This window comes from Arachis hypogaea, chromosome 6 (assembly GCF_003086295.3).
Source record: "Arachis hypogaea cultivar Tifrunner chromosome 6, arahy.Tifrunner.gnm2.J5K5, whole genome shotgun sequence".
NCBI classification, from domain to species: domain Eukaryota; kingdom Viridiplantae; phylum Streptophyta; class Magnoliopsida; order Fabales; family Fabaceae; genus Arachis; species Arachis hypogaea.
In genome coordinates, this window is record NC_092041.1 from 1,735,695 (window position 1) to 1,750,639 (window position 14,945).

Here is a 14,945-nt window from a genome sequence, read left to right on the forward strand (position 1 = left end):
CTTTTTAGAGGGCTAGCTCTTTTTATTTATTTAATAATGTAGATTGGGTTCCAGTTTAGGGTGACTCTTGTGAACCGGGGCCTGTAAGCATTAAAGATGTAGTATGTACATAATATAGTAAGTAATTAAGTATGAGTTTGGATTTTGTGATAAATTAGGCCTCTAGACATTTCATGTATGATATGAGTATGCTATGCTATGCTTTTTCATTTCTTGTATTAACGGCTTAATTTATAATTATTCCAATATGCGTGACTATATATATCATTCTCGATTAGCGCTACAAGCTCATATGTATACACTTAATATATGGTTTAAAGTATTTAAAGTTAGCTAAATAGTAGTGTCTGGCTGCTAGTCTTGGTCATGACAAGATAAAAGTCAGGTAGTTACATTTTGATAGAATATGTAGATATGAACTTGATCATATGGTGTTATGGTAGTTGATTATGATACAAATAAAATTGGTACTGATTATTGGTTTGTTAAGAACTCACGAGACATTGAAATGAGGTGAGGGAGAGTACATAAGGATGAAAAGATGCATATGTGCTGGTTTTGGATTATGTGAAATCGCCATAGATATTTCTTATTCCACTACATAACTGTTTTCAATGAATTCAAGTTTTTCTAACGAGTATGTTATTTTTTAGGTTCCAATGGTATTTATATATTTATAAATAAAAATTTTAAATTTAATTTTAATAATAAATAATAAATAAATTAAAAATTAAATTATTCATTAAAGCAATATTAAATTATTCGGAGAATATTGATATATATGCCAATTGTTAAAAGTTAGTAACTAGAAAATAATAATCCTTTGACCGAGATGCCATTGATGGATAGTTTTTAAGTCAATTCAACAGAGTCAAGTCTATTATCTTCTTCTGCCAATAATTTTGTCCCATCAAATAATATCTTTTTGCAAATATATATATTCGATATCTTAAAAATGAGATAAAAAGGGTAGAGAATATCATAAGCTGTTATTATGTTATATCGATACAGATATAGATAGATGATAGATGATAGATGATATAATATTAATATTATTTATTTATATTTTGAAGGCATTTGCACTTTGGGGGATATTGATTCGGGTGGGTAAAACCCGACTCATAATCAGGTCCATAAGTCGTGAAAAAAATATCTAACATTAAAAAAGAAAAAGAAAAGAAGAAAACATTCTCCTATTTAATTCTATATTTTTTTTCCTTAATAAATGCGATGGAATTCTATTGGGTTAATGTTTGTTGTGGCTGTCCTGTGTGTGTTGGGAGTGTTTTCCGCCGAGTCTGAGATTTTGCTCTGTTTCTTCTATCTCTGTCGCTGTGGTTTTTCTTTTATGCCCAAAAACAGATTAAAAAAAAAAAGCGGCAACAGTGGAAGAAGAAGAAGCAAAATTCAGAATCCGGTAGCAAAACAGAAACAAATGCAGTAACTGTTAACAAGCTTGAGTTGTGTGTTCTAGGTAAAGAGTTGAGAGTTGAAGTGACTCCCTCGCTCGCACGCGTGGGAGTTGGAGAAGACTGAAGAGGGTTGAATCGGAATTGAAAAGAAAAAAGGAGCACCAGAATAATTTTCTTTGAAAGACAGCGGAATCTTACAGAATCACACTACAGGATTTGTGGTTTTTGGTGCACTCACTCACTTTGCTCTTTCTCTTTCTATTTGTTCCTATTTCTTCTGCGTGCTTCGTGCGCTCTATTTAATATCTACTCCAGAGTTCTGAGCTTAACCCTCTTTTGCTTCTGCAGCACCACGCTTCACTTCTCTAACTCCAAGTTTCGACCTGTTGAATCCGATTTTTAATTTTTATTTCCTTATCAAATTGAAGTTTTAGTTTTTAGGGGATATGGAGGGTGGGAATAGGGTTCCGGGGTCAGGGGAGGGTGACCCTTCTTACTGGCTGGACGCCTGTGAGGACATATCATGTGATTTCATTGATTTTGATGTGTCTTCAATTGTGTCTGAGCAGCCTGACAACGCTTCCAACCAGGATTTCTTTGGTGGGATTGATCGAATCCTTGATAGCATAAAGAATGGTGGTGGCCTCCCGCTTGATGCCGAATCCAATTCCAATGCTACTGCTGAACCAGCTGCAGCAGCAGCAGCACCACCACCACAACAACCATGGTTGCCTCATGATGCCCCTCCTTCTGCAGTAGCACACTCCAAGCTGCAGCACTCTCTGACTCCACTTCCTGCCTCCAATGGTTCCGCGAAGAATGAATTGGTTGCAGAGAAGCATGGTCGCACGGCAGATGCTTTTCAGCATCCACGGGCTGAAACTAACGGCTGCAATAAGTTGTTGAATGGTAATGATGAAGGGAGAGTTTTGGTTGGTTGTTTTGTGGAAAACGGAGGCCTGAGCAGAGGGCGCGATCAGTTGAGGGAATATGATGTTGATGGTGAAGAGAGATACTGCAAAAGGGCGAGGCTTGGCAACTATAAGAATGACAGGCATTATTCTGGTAGAGTTAATTATCAATTCAAGGAGAAAGAGAGGTGTTTTAATAGGAAGAGGCCTCGGGATAGTAGAGATGAGATTGATGTTAGGAGGGACAAAGATAGTAGCAGGAAAAAAGAACATTATGGCAATTGTGGCTGGAGAGATGTTAGAGATAGGGATTGGAGGGATAGAGAGCAGAGGGGTTACTGGGAAAGGGATAAATTGGGTTCTAATGACATGGTTTTTCGCGTGGGCACTTGGGAAGCCGGTAGGGATCGAGAAGAGAAAATGGCTAATGACACAAAACAGGAAAGCAATGGAAAGCTTGACAAGACATCTGAGGAGGCTAAGGAGAGGGTTCCTGAGGAGAAAGCTAGACAGTATCAATTGGATGTTCTTGAGCAGGCAAAGACGAAGAATACTATAGCTTTTCTTGAAACCGGAGCAGGGAAGACCCTCATTGCAGTTCTTCTCATCAAAAGTATACACGAGAGTTTGCAAAAGCAAAATAAAAAAATGCTTGCAGTATTTTTAGTTCCAAAAGTCCCACTTGTTTACCAGGTAATACAATTTTACAATTATATATTTATAAATGTTTCTGCTAAGAGACACTAATGATTTATCCAACGCAATGTAAAGTTGATGTAATTCTAATTCTTTGTCTAAAAACAGCAAGCTGAAGTAATTCGTGAGCGGACTGGCTATCAAGTGGGTCATTACTGTGGAGAAATGGGTCAGGATTTCTGGGATGCTCGAAGGTGGCAGCGTGAATTCGACACTAAACATGTATGCCTTTAAAACCTCTTTTCAAGATGAGTTGGGCTGTGCTTTCTGTTTCTTGATTTATTCTGAGTTTTATTTAAGATGCGTGTTTTCCTAAACATTTGACTTTTGATGTCTGATGATCTGATCATGATTTGTTCTCTTCATAGCTGTTGATACTTATCCAGTCCCTTATAGATATTGGCTACTGATTAAGTATAAAGTTGTTGGTTGTTTCAATTATTGTTGAATATCAGTTTTTCGTTTCTGGCTATGTATGCCTTGTTGAAATGTAAAGAAAAACTTGCATAGATATTATAGTTATAGTAAAGCAGTCTTCATAGTGAATGGGGAATTGTTAGTTCCTACTTTTATAGAATTTTTTGTAACTTAGTATAGTCTGTATAAAGGAAAATTGTATAAATTGTTTGAGGTTTACCTATATTTTTATGTCTAAAGTAGAAGTTAGAAGCAATGGTTGATGTTTGGATATAAATCTAAGCGTAGTTCCATTAGTAGTATAGTGTATTGTGCATTTTTTTGTCAAATCATGTCAGCATGATTTTGTTGATGGCTGTTGTTCCTCAAGAATATGATTTCCGAATTCGTGGGGTTCTGGTATACCCAGAACTCTCATTCCATAGGTAAAAACTTGGAATTTGTAATCAGAGTGTACCTTTTGAAGTCATTGTAGCTGTTTTTCATAAGGTTCTTAATTTTTTCTTGGCCAGATTGTGATAGCTGAGAATTTTCAACTGTCTGTTCTTGTTTTAGGTCTTAGTCATGACAGCTCAAATTCTTCTGAACATTTTGAGGCATAGCATCATTAAAATGGAAGCAATCAATCTCCTAATTCTTGATGAGTGCCATCATGCTGTTAAGAAACATCCATATTCGCTGGTGATGTCTGAGTTCTACCACACAACTCCTAAAGAGAACAGGCCATCTGTATTTGGAATGACTGCTTCTCCTGTAAACTTGAAGGGTATTTATTCAAATTCTCAACTTAATATTGGATCCTGTACTCTGTTCATAACTTTTTTAAGCCATGGTTTAGGTTTACCCGAGGATTGTTAAGTGTCATATTTTCCTTGTTTTAATTTTAAATCTCTTCATGTTTATCGTATATTCAGGAGTCTCCAGCCAAGTAGATTGTGCAATAAAAATTCGAAATCTTGAGAGCAAGCTGGATTCAATAGTTTGTACCATTAAAGATCGCAAGGAGCTGGAGAGACATGTGCCCATGCCCTCTGAAGTTGTGGTGGAGTATGACAAAGCCGGCAGTTTATGTTATCTACATGAGCAAGTAAAGCAGATGGAGGTTGAAGTTGAAGAAGCTGCAAAATCGAGTTCAAGGAGAAGCAAATGGCAGTTTATGGGAGCTAGAGATGCTGGCGCAAAAGAGGAGCTGCGACAAGTATATGGTGTTTCTGAGAGAACAGAAAGTGATGGAGCTGCAAACCTAATTCAGAAGTTGAGAGCTATCAATTATGCACTTGGTGAACTGGGGCAGTGGTGTGCATTTAAGGTATGTACTATTTCATGGAGAATGAGGATGATGAGTATCTTGGCTAACTTTATAATCCCTTTCTCTCTTCTATGTACAGGTTGCCCAATCTTTTCTAGCAGCTTTGCAGAATGATGAAAGGGCTAACTACCAACTAGATGTCAAGTTTCAGGAATCTTATCTTAGCAAAGTTGTCTCTCTTCTGAAATGTCAGTTGTCAGAGGGTGCAGTTTCTGACAAACATGCTGAAGTTGATGACTCAAAGCATGAAACAACTTGCAATGGGACTGAACCTGAAGAGATTGAGGAAGGAGAACTTCCAGACAGTCATGGTGAGCCTGGATGGTCTCACTTTTTTATTATTAGCAAACCTGGCCCTGACTAATATATCTGATTATTAGCGTTATGTTGTGGTTATCCGAATCTGTATATTATCTGAATAAAATGTAAATTTTAAGTTTTTTACGGTAACTCTTCAGAGCATGTAGGAATTTGAAGGAGTCAGGTTTTGGGAAAAATATATTTTTTTTTGCGGAAATCACTGTTTTGCAATTCACTTGTGCACATATATTCTGGGTTTGATGGTACAGATTGGTTTTAATGAGACAAAAAGGTGTTACAGCTATGTTTGCTTTGTGCATAAGAGTTTCATATTGTCTAAGCCTAACATATGCACTGAGATTGTGATTTTTGCCATTCCACACCGTGTTCTTTGTCAACATCATGGTTTTCCCTCCAAAATGTCTAATTTTTGTCTCCCTTTCTAATGCTATTGAAGTACCAATGGTTGAGAATTGAGATTGAAAGTAGTTTTCTGTTTATTTATTCTAACATTCTTTTGTAGTTGTCTCTGGTGGGGAGCATGTGGATGTCATAATAGGAGCAGCTGTAGCTGATGGGAAGGTGACCCCCAAGGTGCAGGCACTCATCAAAATACTACTGAAGTATCAGAACACAGAAGACTTCCGTGCAATCATCTTTGTTGAGCGTGTTGTGTCTGCATTAGTTCTACCGAAGGTTATACATATGCATTATTTGCATAGTTCCTTTTGGTTGATTCAGCTGTGTGTTCAAGATATATAAGCCCACTGTTCACCAATCTTGTAGGTCTTTGCAGAGCTCCCATCTCTTAGTTTTGTGAAATGTGCAAGCTTGATTGGTCACAACAATAGTCAGGAAATGCGGACCTACCAAATGCAGGATACAATTGCCAAGTTCCGTGATGGGAGGGTGAGATCTATTTCTTAGTCACACTTCTCCATTATCAGTTACCCGGGAGGGAAATAATACTTTGGTTCTCCCAATCTAACCTTAGGATTCATTTGTAGGTTACATTGTTAGTTGCTACTAGTGTTGCTGAAGAAGGGCTTGATATCCGGCAATGCAATGTCGTTATTCGCTTTGACCTTGCAAAGACTGTTCTGGCATACATTCAATCTAGGGGTCGTGCTAGAAAGCCTGGGTCTGATTACATCCTGATGGTTGAGAGGTACTGATTATGTCCTTGTTAAGTATTGATATATTCCTTTGTGGATCAAAATGCATTTCTAGGTTGTTGCAATCCTGAGAGGATTTTGACCTTCTGAGAGAACTACTATGTTTGGCCTCTTGCACTGGCAGAACTGGAGTCATATTGTCTTTTCTTTTCTTTTGTTTTTTGGTCTGGGGATCATGGTTGAGGTAATTGTTTGAGATGTAACGGTTTCATGGATGATCATTGAATAAAAAGAATTTCAGGGGAACCTGCCAACCCTAGCCAGTGCCCATCTGGGTTTATTTTCTTCCTTGAATGATCTGTTCGCTGATTTGCATCTATTTAAGTCAATTACTTGCTTTAATGGAATTGAAGTGTTTTTTTTTTTTTTTTTTTTTTTTTTTTTTTTTTTTTTTTGGGTGAATAGCCGACCCCACTTAGTGGGACAAGGCTTTGTTGTTGTTGTTGTTGTTTTTTTTTGGGTGAAGGCATCAAAATCCCTCCTTCAATGGATCTTAATCAGCATTGTTTGACTGCTTTACTTTTCATAGCACGGTTTTGCATTATAATGGATGCTAAGTAACCAAAATATCTTACTACCATATGTGTGTCATTCTGTTTTTGTGATTTGTGTTGTATACAGGGGAAATTTGTCACATGAAGCATTCCTTAGGAATGCAAGAAACAGCGAGGAGACCTTACGCAAAGAAGCAATAGAGAGAACAGACCTTAGTCATCTGAAAGACACTTCAAGATTGATTTCAGTAGATACCCGACCGGGAACAGTTTACCAGGTCAAGTCAACCGGGGCAGTTGTGAGCTTAAATTCTGCTGTAGGTCTTATCCACTTCTACTGTTCCCAACTACCAAGCGACAGGTGCTACATTTTTGCTTGAGAGTATAGCTTCATTTGCAGTTTCTTTATTCTTGTACTTTCAATTATAACTTGGGTTCTTTCCATCTGTTATCCAGGTATTCAATTCTTCGCCCTGAGTTTATCATGGAGAAGCATGAAAAACCAGGATGTCCCACTGAATATTCTTGCAAGCTTCAACTACCTTGTAATGCGCCATTTGAAAATCTTGAGGGTCCTATCTGCAGTTCAATGCGTCTGGCACAACAGGCATGCAATCATTATTATAGATTTGATTAACTATGAGCATCTTCATTCAAGAAGCATTGCTTAATTAATTGTTGTTTTGTAGGCTGTTTGTCTGGCTGCTTGCAAGAAATTGCATGAGATGGGAGCATTCACTGACATGCTATTGCCGGACAAAGGAAGTGGGGGAGAAAGAGAAAAGGCTGAGCAAAATGATGAAGGGGATCCACTTCCAGGGACTGCTAGACACAGGGAGTTCTATCCTGAAGGTGTGGCTGACACACTGAAGGTTGGTTTATTCTCTAAGCCATATGGTCTAAGTTTCTGAGTGGGTTTTGGACTTTTGGTATATAGCTGGCATGAAAATACTGCCATTTTTTGTCTGCAAAGAAAGCATAGGTATCAATGCTCTGATCTTGAAGATTCTGGAGATTGATTATTGATGGAGTAGAGAGGACAAAAATTAGACTTGTGCAATCTTTAATATTTTTACATCTAAAAAACAACACCTATACTTCTATGGGAATAAAAATAGACCAAAAGATCAAGTATAAATGTACTATAAAGTACATAAACTTTCTCTCATGCCTCTAGTTAAAAGTAGGTTTTTTTTCTTATCTTGGGTTTATTCACCTGCCCTAAAATATCCATTATTGCTTAGTGTGTTATCTTCGATTTCAGGGAGAATGGATCTTATCTGGAAAAGATGCTTACAACAATTCCAAATTGTTTCATCTTTATATGTATTCCGTGGAGTGCGAAAATGTAGGAATTTCAAAGGATCCGTTCTTAACTCAAGTTTCAGATTTTGCAGTACTTTTTGGCAATGAGCTGGATGCAGAGGTAGTAATTTCTGTTTGTGCTACTGCTTCTAGTTTATAGTTGACTATTCATTTTCTCCCCCTGATTATTTCTCTTTGTAGGTGTTATCGATGTCAATGGATCTATTTATCGCTCGAACTGTGACTACAAAGGCATCTCTTGTCTTTAGAGGGTCAATAGATATCAGTGAGAGTCAGGTTTACTAATTAACCATTATCTATATTTATTTCAGATGTTTGTAACTGAAAAAAAAAAAAAGTTCCTGATGCTGGAATGATACGTATATTTGACATGCAGTTGGCGACCCTGAAAAGCTTTCATGTAAGGTTAATGAGCATTGTCTTGGATGTGGATGTTGAACCTTCTACCACTCCTTGGGATCCCGCAAAAGCATATTTATTTGTCCCAATGATTAGCGATAAGTCTGTAGATCCTGTGAAACAAATTGACTGGTTTATGGTCGAGACAATAATTGGATCGGATGCATGGAAAAATCCCCTCCAGAAGGCTCGGCCAGATGTTTACCTTGGTACTAATGAGAGAACTTTAGGTGGAGACAGAAGGGAGTATGGATTTGGAAAATTGCGTCATGGCATGGCGTTTGGGCAAAAAGCACATCCAACCTATGGAATCAGAGGAGCTGTAGCCCAGTTTGATGTGGTAAAAGCTTCAGGATTGGTTCCTAACAGAGATGCCATCCAAACACAAAAACATATCAGTTTGACGACCAAAGGAAAATTGATGATGGCGGATACTTGTACTAACGCAGAGGATCTGGTTGGGAAAATTGTAACTGCTGCACACTCTGGGAAGAGGTTTTATGTTGATTCAATACGTTATGATATGTCTGCAGAGAACTCTTTCCCTAGGAAAGAAGGTTATCTTGGTCCTCTCGAGTACAGTTCATATGCTGATTATTACAAGCAAAAGTATGATGTGCATTCTCTTTTAGTTTATAATATTTTCTAAGATATTTACCATTTTGATTTGAAGATACTTTTTCCGTCAAAACAAGCCTCCCACTTCACCATCTTTTAACCTTTTCTTTTGATAACTTGATTGCCAATGTGCACCACGAATGTTGTCTGGGAAGAGCAAGGAGCTAATATTGATCTGTGAAGGAAACTTCTATTGCCACCTTTAAAATGTGAGGGACTTACCAACAATATCCCACGGAAGGTGCCAATAGTTTGTTGATCCTTCCAGATCAGAGAAACTTTGTCTCCTCCTGTACAACAGAGGGTGCATGTGGCTACTTGTTATTTTGTTGATTTTGTAGGTATGGGGTTGATTTGATTTACAAGCATCAACCGCTTATAAGAGGGCGTGGTGTGTCATACTGTAAGAATCTTCTTTCCCCTCGATTCGAACACAGTGAAGGTGCGTTTTGATGATTTCTATCCTCAAATTGTTTTGTTCTTCAAATTTATAGATTTTTCATTGATAGGAAATGTCACATGTCATTATTGTAGCACATGAAGGAGAATCTGAAGAATCTCATGACAAAACATATTACGTGTTCCTTCCTCCTGAACTATGCCTAGTACACCCTCTTCCTGGATCACTTGTTCGGGGTGCCCAGAGATTGCCTTCAATCATGAGGAGGGTTGAAAGTATGCTACTTGCAGTTCAGCTTAGGAATATGATAAATTATCCTGTGCAGGCTTTGAAGGTATCTTCTCAGCTCAAGATAGTTAGCTTTTAGTGCTAGATTTTGTTGTTAACCCCATGTGTTCTACTTCTACATGAACAGATCTTGGAGGCCTTGACTGCTGCATCTTGTCAGGAGACATTCTGCTATGAAAGGGCAGAGCTTCTTGGAGATGCTTACCTGAAATGGGTCGTTAGTCGATTTCTTTTCCTAAAATACCCGCAGAAACATGAGGGCCAACTTACTAGGATGAGGCAACAAATGGTCAGCAACATGGTTTTATATCAGTATGCATTAAGTAAAGGCCTTCAATCATATATTCAAGCAGATCGCTTTGCCCCATCAAGATGGGCGGCTCCTGGGGTGCTGCCTGTCTTCGATGAGGATACCAAGGATGGAGAGTCAACTTTATTTGACCAGGATACATCCATTTCTAACACTGAGAGAATGGATTGTCACACTGATGAATATGAAGATGAGCTGGAAGATGGTGAGCTTGAGAGTGATTCAAGTTCTTACAGAGTACTGTCCAGCAAGACACTTGCTGATGTTGTGGAAGCACTCATTGGTGTATATTATGTCCAAGGAGGTAAGCGTGCCGCTAACCACCTTATGAAATGGATTGGCATTCAGATAGAGTTTGATCCTGCTGATGAGATGGACTGTGCAAGAAAGCCTTTCAATGTTCCAGAGAGCATACTTAGGAGTGTTGATTTTGATGCATTAGAAGGTGCTTTGAATATGAAGTTTAAAGACAGGGGGCTTCTGGTAGAAGCCATTACTCATGCGTCCAGACCATCATCAGGGGTATCCTGTTATCAGCGGTTGGAATTTGTTGGTGATGCAGTTTTGGACCATCTTATTACCAGGCATTTGTTTTTCACTTACACAAATTTGCCACCGGGACGATTGACTGACCTTCGGGCTGCTGCTGTAAATAATGAAAATTTTGCTCGTGTTGCAGTTAAACACAATCTTCATGTGCATCTCCGACATGGGTCTAGTGCCTTAGAAAAGCAGGTCTTCTTTCTGAGGCCTTTCAGATTATTGCTTGTAGACAGATCTTATAACCTGTGCCTATTCTCCCAATCTCTGCTGACGACGTAATTTTGTTGTGTGCAGATCAAAGAATTTGTCAAGGAAGTTCAGGATGAATTGTCAAAACCGGGATTTAACTCCTTTGGCCTGGGAGACTGCAAAGCTCCCAAGGTCCTTGGTGACATTGTTGAATCTATTGCTGGCTCCATTTTTCTTGATAGTGGAAGGGATACTACTCTCGTTTGGAAGGTTGGCATCCACCTTTCAAACCTAGATGGCTTGGCAATTTTTTCCCCATGTTTTGCCAAAATGGAAGTATAAAAATAAAAATTGATGGAGTTTTCTGATCTTCCCAGGTTTTTCAGCCTCTATTGCATCCCATGGTTACACCAGAGACTCTGCCAATGCATCCTGTGCGTGAGCTGCAAGAGCGATGCCAGCAGCAGGCCGAAGGCTTAGAATACAGAGCAAGTCGTGTTGGCAATCTGGCCACTGTTGAAGTATTCATTGATGGCGTGCAAGTTGGGGCCGCTCAAAATCCACAAAAGAAAATGGCTCAGAAATTAGCTGCCAGAAATGCCCTAGCTGCTTTGAAAGAAAAGGAGGTGGCAAAGAATCAGAAGAATGATGAAAATGGGAAAAAGAATGGAAACCAAACATTTACCAGACAAACATTAAACGATATTTGTTTGCGAAGAAATTGGCCTATGCCATTCTATCGGTATGTTAGTTACTTGTGTATTTTTGTGTTGTATGGATCCCAACAAGAGCCAACTCTGGAACTTTGATAATAGCATAACTTTTTTCACTTAAAACATGCAGATGTGTGAATGAGGGCGGTCCAGCACATGCGAAGCGTTTCACATTTGCGGTGCGCGTCAATACTACTGATAGAGGATGGACAGATGAATGTGTTGGAGAGCCAATGCCCAGTGTCAAGAAGGCCAAAGACTCTGCTGCTGTTCTTCTCTTAGAACTACTAAATAAATTATACTCATGAAAGATGGAGTGAGTGGTTATTCTCATTCTATTTTTTCTAAACATTCAACAATTCTTATATACCATATTTCAGTCATTCAGTGAATACTTGAATAAATAAACAGCAGCAAAATCTACAACTGTGCTGTATCATCTCTGATTCCGCTGATAAAAGTACACAAGAGATGATAGTATGTATGACCCTCAAGTCCTCAACTCTTCTAAGTTATGATTAATGTTTATGAGCACTTACCAAGGCCAGTCTTTCCAAGAGAGGATGGGAAACAGCCAACTATGTAGTCTTTGATTGTTTTTTAGAGCTCATATTATAGGTAACCTGTTGACACTGTCACTGAAAATGATAGTATTATTTATACTTCTCCACATCTTAATACAATAACAAATCGTTAGTGATATTTGTACAAACTTATACATGCTCACTCGTGAAACACTTCATGCAAATTTTGGATGACACTTACTATGCGTTTGGATGGAAGTAAAACACAGGTGAAAATTTTATAGAAGAGCTTTATGTGTGTTCACTTTATGATTGTAACAGTTATAGCTTATTCTGAATGATGCATATTGTGCACATACCAGCTCTTATGGTTTTGCTTTAATTACTCAGTTGTATGTTTGGATGGAGGACATTGGAGGAACTTAGAATGGGTGATAAATATATATTTGTTTCAATGAATTGAATAAAATACTTATTGTTGAGCATTTTCACCTCATAAGAAAATATTTACCTAAACTGAAAAATTAGAAGTGCTGCAATTCCTTTAGCCAAGTGTATTTATTAAAATTTAGCCACAACATATTTATATGTCAATTTATATATTTTTCATGTGTATTTTATATTTTAACATATATTTTATATAGATGGTTGATCGGTGGTTAATTTTTAATATACACATAATATAATTCTATTTCTAACTTGGAGCCAAAATAGAGAGAAAAATCATATCAAGTTATTCATTTGGAAAGTGTAAAATATAGTTATACATTTCCAATGTAAGGATTCTACCAGAAGCATTACACATTAAGGATGTCTTAATATACCGAAACAAGTGGTTTAGTATCCACTAAATACAAAAAAGTATAAAAGGTGTAGAGATACGAAAAAATCAAAACATAGTAGAAAAGTGCGGCTTATTTCTGATGGATGGATGGAATTCCATTGGAAAACAGCATTCTTGCCTATCGCCCCAGGGATTGCATAATATACTCTCCATAAAGGTCCCTGCATTTCATGCAAATGCAATTCAGTTATACACATAGCTAACAAGATCTGATTATGATTATGATAGATGAAGAAAGAGAAATACAAACATTGAGGACTGGACGGCTTCAAAAGCAGTGGCTGCAGGCAAGAACTCATTGACAGCAACCTCCTTGTTCTCATTCTTCTTGTAATCTTCAAAGAAGCGTTTGATCTCAGTGAGACGATGAGGCGGAAGTTCTTTGAAGTCAGTGTAGTGCTTATACTCTGGATCATCTGCGCATACTGCAATTATCTTGTCATCCTTCTCTCCCTACACATTCATTTTCAATTTTCTCATCAATAAATGCCATTCTTTATTCTATTCCACCTGAAAATAACATACATAAATAGGTAGGTAGGTAGGTACCTGGTCGATCATAGGCATCAGTCCAATGGCCCTGGCTCTCAAGAAACAACCAGGAAGAACTGGCTCCTATATTCATTCATTCATTCATTCACAAATCACTCAATCATTCAGTCACTCTTGATTTGAGGTCAATTTTAGTGTTGTGATTATTAACTCATGTAATAAAAAACTTGGTCCTAAAAAGAACCAAGTAAAATTCGTTTACCTGCATGAGGACCAAGACATCAAGGGGATCATTGTCATCACAGAGTGTGCGAGGAATGAAACCATAGTTATGAGGATACACAACCGATGAATACAAAATCCGATCAACCTGACCATTATTCATTTACACAATTAATTAATTAATTAAATAACAAGAATATCAAAGAAAAGAAATTCTCTTTCAGAGTTTACACCTTAATCATTCCGGTCTTTTTATCCAGTTCATACTTCACCTTGCTTCCCTTGGTGATTTCCACAACCTGCACAAAAAGAAAAAAACAACCATCAATCGAACAAGAAAATCGCTGCATTAGGAGAAGACAAAGCTATTGCAGACACAAGAAGGTAAAAACTTACACAGTTGAAAATTTTGGGAGCATCAGGTCCTGCATATAGAAAAATGAAGAAGAAAATGATTTTAACCTTGCAGTGTACGTAAATTGAATGGCAACATATCAAGAAAAAAAAAAAAGGTTTAATTTGCAGTTACCAATATCAAGATCATGCCAAGGATGTGCAGCTACTGATCTCCTTGACAGTGATGAAAGGATCCTTTCATTCAACTTTGGTGCCTGACGGTTATCTTTGGATTCCTCATCCTTTTTACTCATCTTTCAACAATGACCAAACAAAAATCAAAAACCATGTATATGTGTATGTGGATGACAATGCATGCATGGTATTTGATGTAATGCAGAAAACAAATAAGAATGGAAACAAAACACGTAGGTACCTTATTAGGTTGGCGATGATATTATGAAGGAATTGAAGAGATTAAAGAGTTGAAGAAGAAGAATAAGAAGAAGAAGAGAGATCAGATCCAAGCAAATATGAAGGACGATGTATTTATATAGGGAGGTGAAGAGAAGGAGGAAGAAGTGGTCAATGCCATGAGAGCATACCTCGCCTCTTTCATGACGAGACATGTAAGCTCACCACAACACTTGTTTTGTAGATATTTCAAACTTCTTATTTACGTCCATGCCTTTTCCCCTTTTTTTTTAACCATAATAACCCCCTCATTTATTTGTATTAGTAAAATAAATAGTTCTTTTTTTTAATATCCATGTACCATCTTTTTTGAAACTTATTACTAAAATATCATTTTTTTATTAAAACTAATTGCTAGATAATATTATATGATGACCAGCAAATATTATTATTTTGAATAAGTATTTAAATAGTAAAAAATTGCAAATATATTTATATATATTTGCATATATAAAATATATAATTTGTACTTATATTTATTCGAATTTGTACGTTAAAGTCAACCCAGTTTATACCTATATTTATCAAAATTTACAAACAAAAATTAGTAAAA

The 14,945-nt window shown here is 37.4% G+C and overlaps 2 protein-coding genes across 2 annotated transcripts; one reads left to right on the forward strand and one right to left on the reverse strand.

Moving 5' to 3' along the window:
• Positions 1-1,045: 1,045 nt before the first annotated feature.
• On the forward strand, positions 1,046-12,200 carry LOC112695248 (endoribonuclease Dicer homolog 1). Its single transcript, XM_029298788.2, has 21 exons — positions 1,046-1,640; positions 1,761-3,016; positions 3,128-3,241; positions 3,992-4,202; positions 4,351-4,745; positions 4,825-5,056; positions 5,569-5,741; positions 5,832-5,954; positions 6,053-6,213; positions 6,842-7,075; positions 7,171-7,321; positions 7,404-7,586; positions 7,979-8,140; positions 8,221-8,316; positions 8,417-9,048; positions 9,399-9,499; positions 9,592-9,791; positions 9,873-10,790; positions 10,893-11,057; positions 11,165-11,529; positions 11,631-12,200. Exons 2-21 carry the CDS (start codon positions 1,859-1,861, stop codon positions 11,806-11,808), a joined length of 5,952 nt encoding a protein of 1,983 aa, XP_029154621.1. The 5' UTR covers positions 1,046-1,640; positions 1,761-1,858; the 3' UTR covers positions 11,809-12,200.
• A 537-nt stretch (positions 12,201-12,737) lies between these two features.
• On the reverse strand, positions 12,738-14,563 carry LOC112695252 (soluble inorganic pyrophosphatase 1). The gene is made up of 8 exons (XM_025747517.3): positions 14,355-14,563; positions 14,112-14,232; positions 13,979-14,007; positions 13,816-13,881; positions 13,623-13,730; positions 13,418-13,483; positions 13,119-13,321; positions 12,738-13,029 (listed from the first exon to the last, which is right to left on the reverse strand). Exons 2-8 carry the CDS (start codon positions 14,230-14,232, stop codon positions 12,987-12,989), a joined length of 636 nt encoding a protein of 211 aa, XP_025603302.1. The 5' UTR covers positions 14,355-14,563; the 3' UTR covers positions 12,738-12,986.
• Between the last annotated feature and the right edge of the window lie 382 nt (positions 14,564-14,945).

What these genes read in the sequence shown, in the direction of transcription:
- LOC112695248 (XM_029298788.2), top strand. Translation starts at nt 1,859, where the DNA reads ATGGAGGGTGGGAATAGGGTTCCGGGGTCAGGGGAGGGTGACCCTTCT. An exon ending in TTCTCCTGTAAACTTGAAGG is followed by an intron (nt 4,203 to 4,350) that starts GTATTTATTCAA and finishes TCGTATATTCAG; the next exon opens with GAGTCTCCAGCCAAGTAGAT. An exon ending in TCCCAACTACCAAGCGACAG is followed by an intron (nt 7,076 to 7,170) that starts GTGCTACATTTT and finishes TCTGTTATCCAG; the next exon opens with GTATTCAATTCTTCGCCCTG.
- LOC112695252 (XM_025747517.3), bottom strand. Translation starts at nt 14,232, where the DNA reads ATGAGTAAAAAGGATGAGGAATCCAAAGATAACCGTCAGGCACCAAAG. An exon ending in TGATGCCTATGATCGACCAG is followed by an intron (nt 13,322 to 13,417) that starts GTACCTACCTAC and finishes ATGAATGTGTAG; the next exon opens with GGAGAGAAGGATGACAAGAT. An exon ending in GAAGCCGTCCAGTCCTCAAT is followed by an intron (nt 13,030 to 13,118) that starts GTTTGTATTTCT and finishes CATGAAATGCAG; the next exon opens with GGACCTTTATGGAGAGTATA.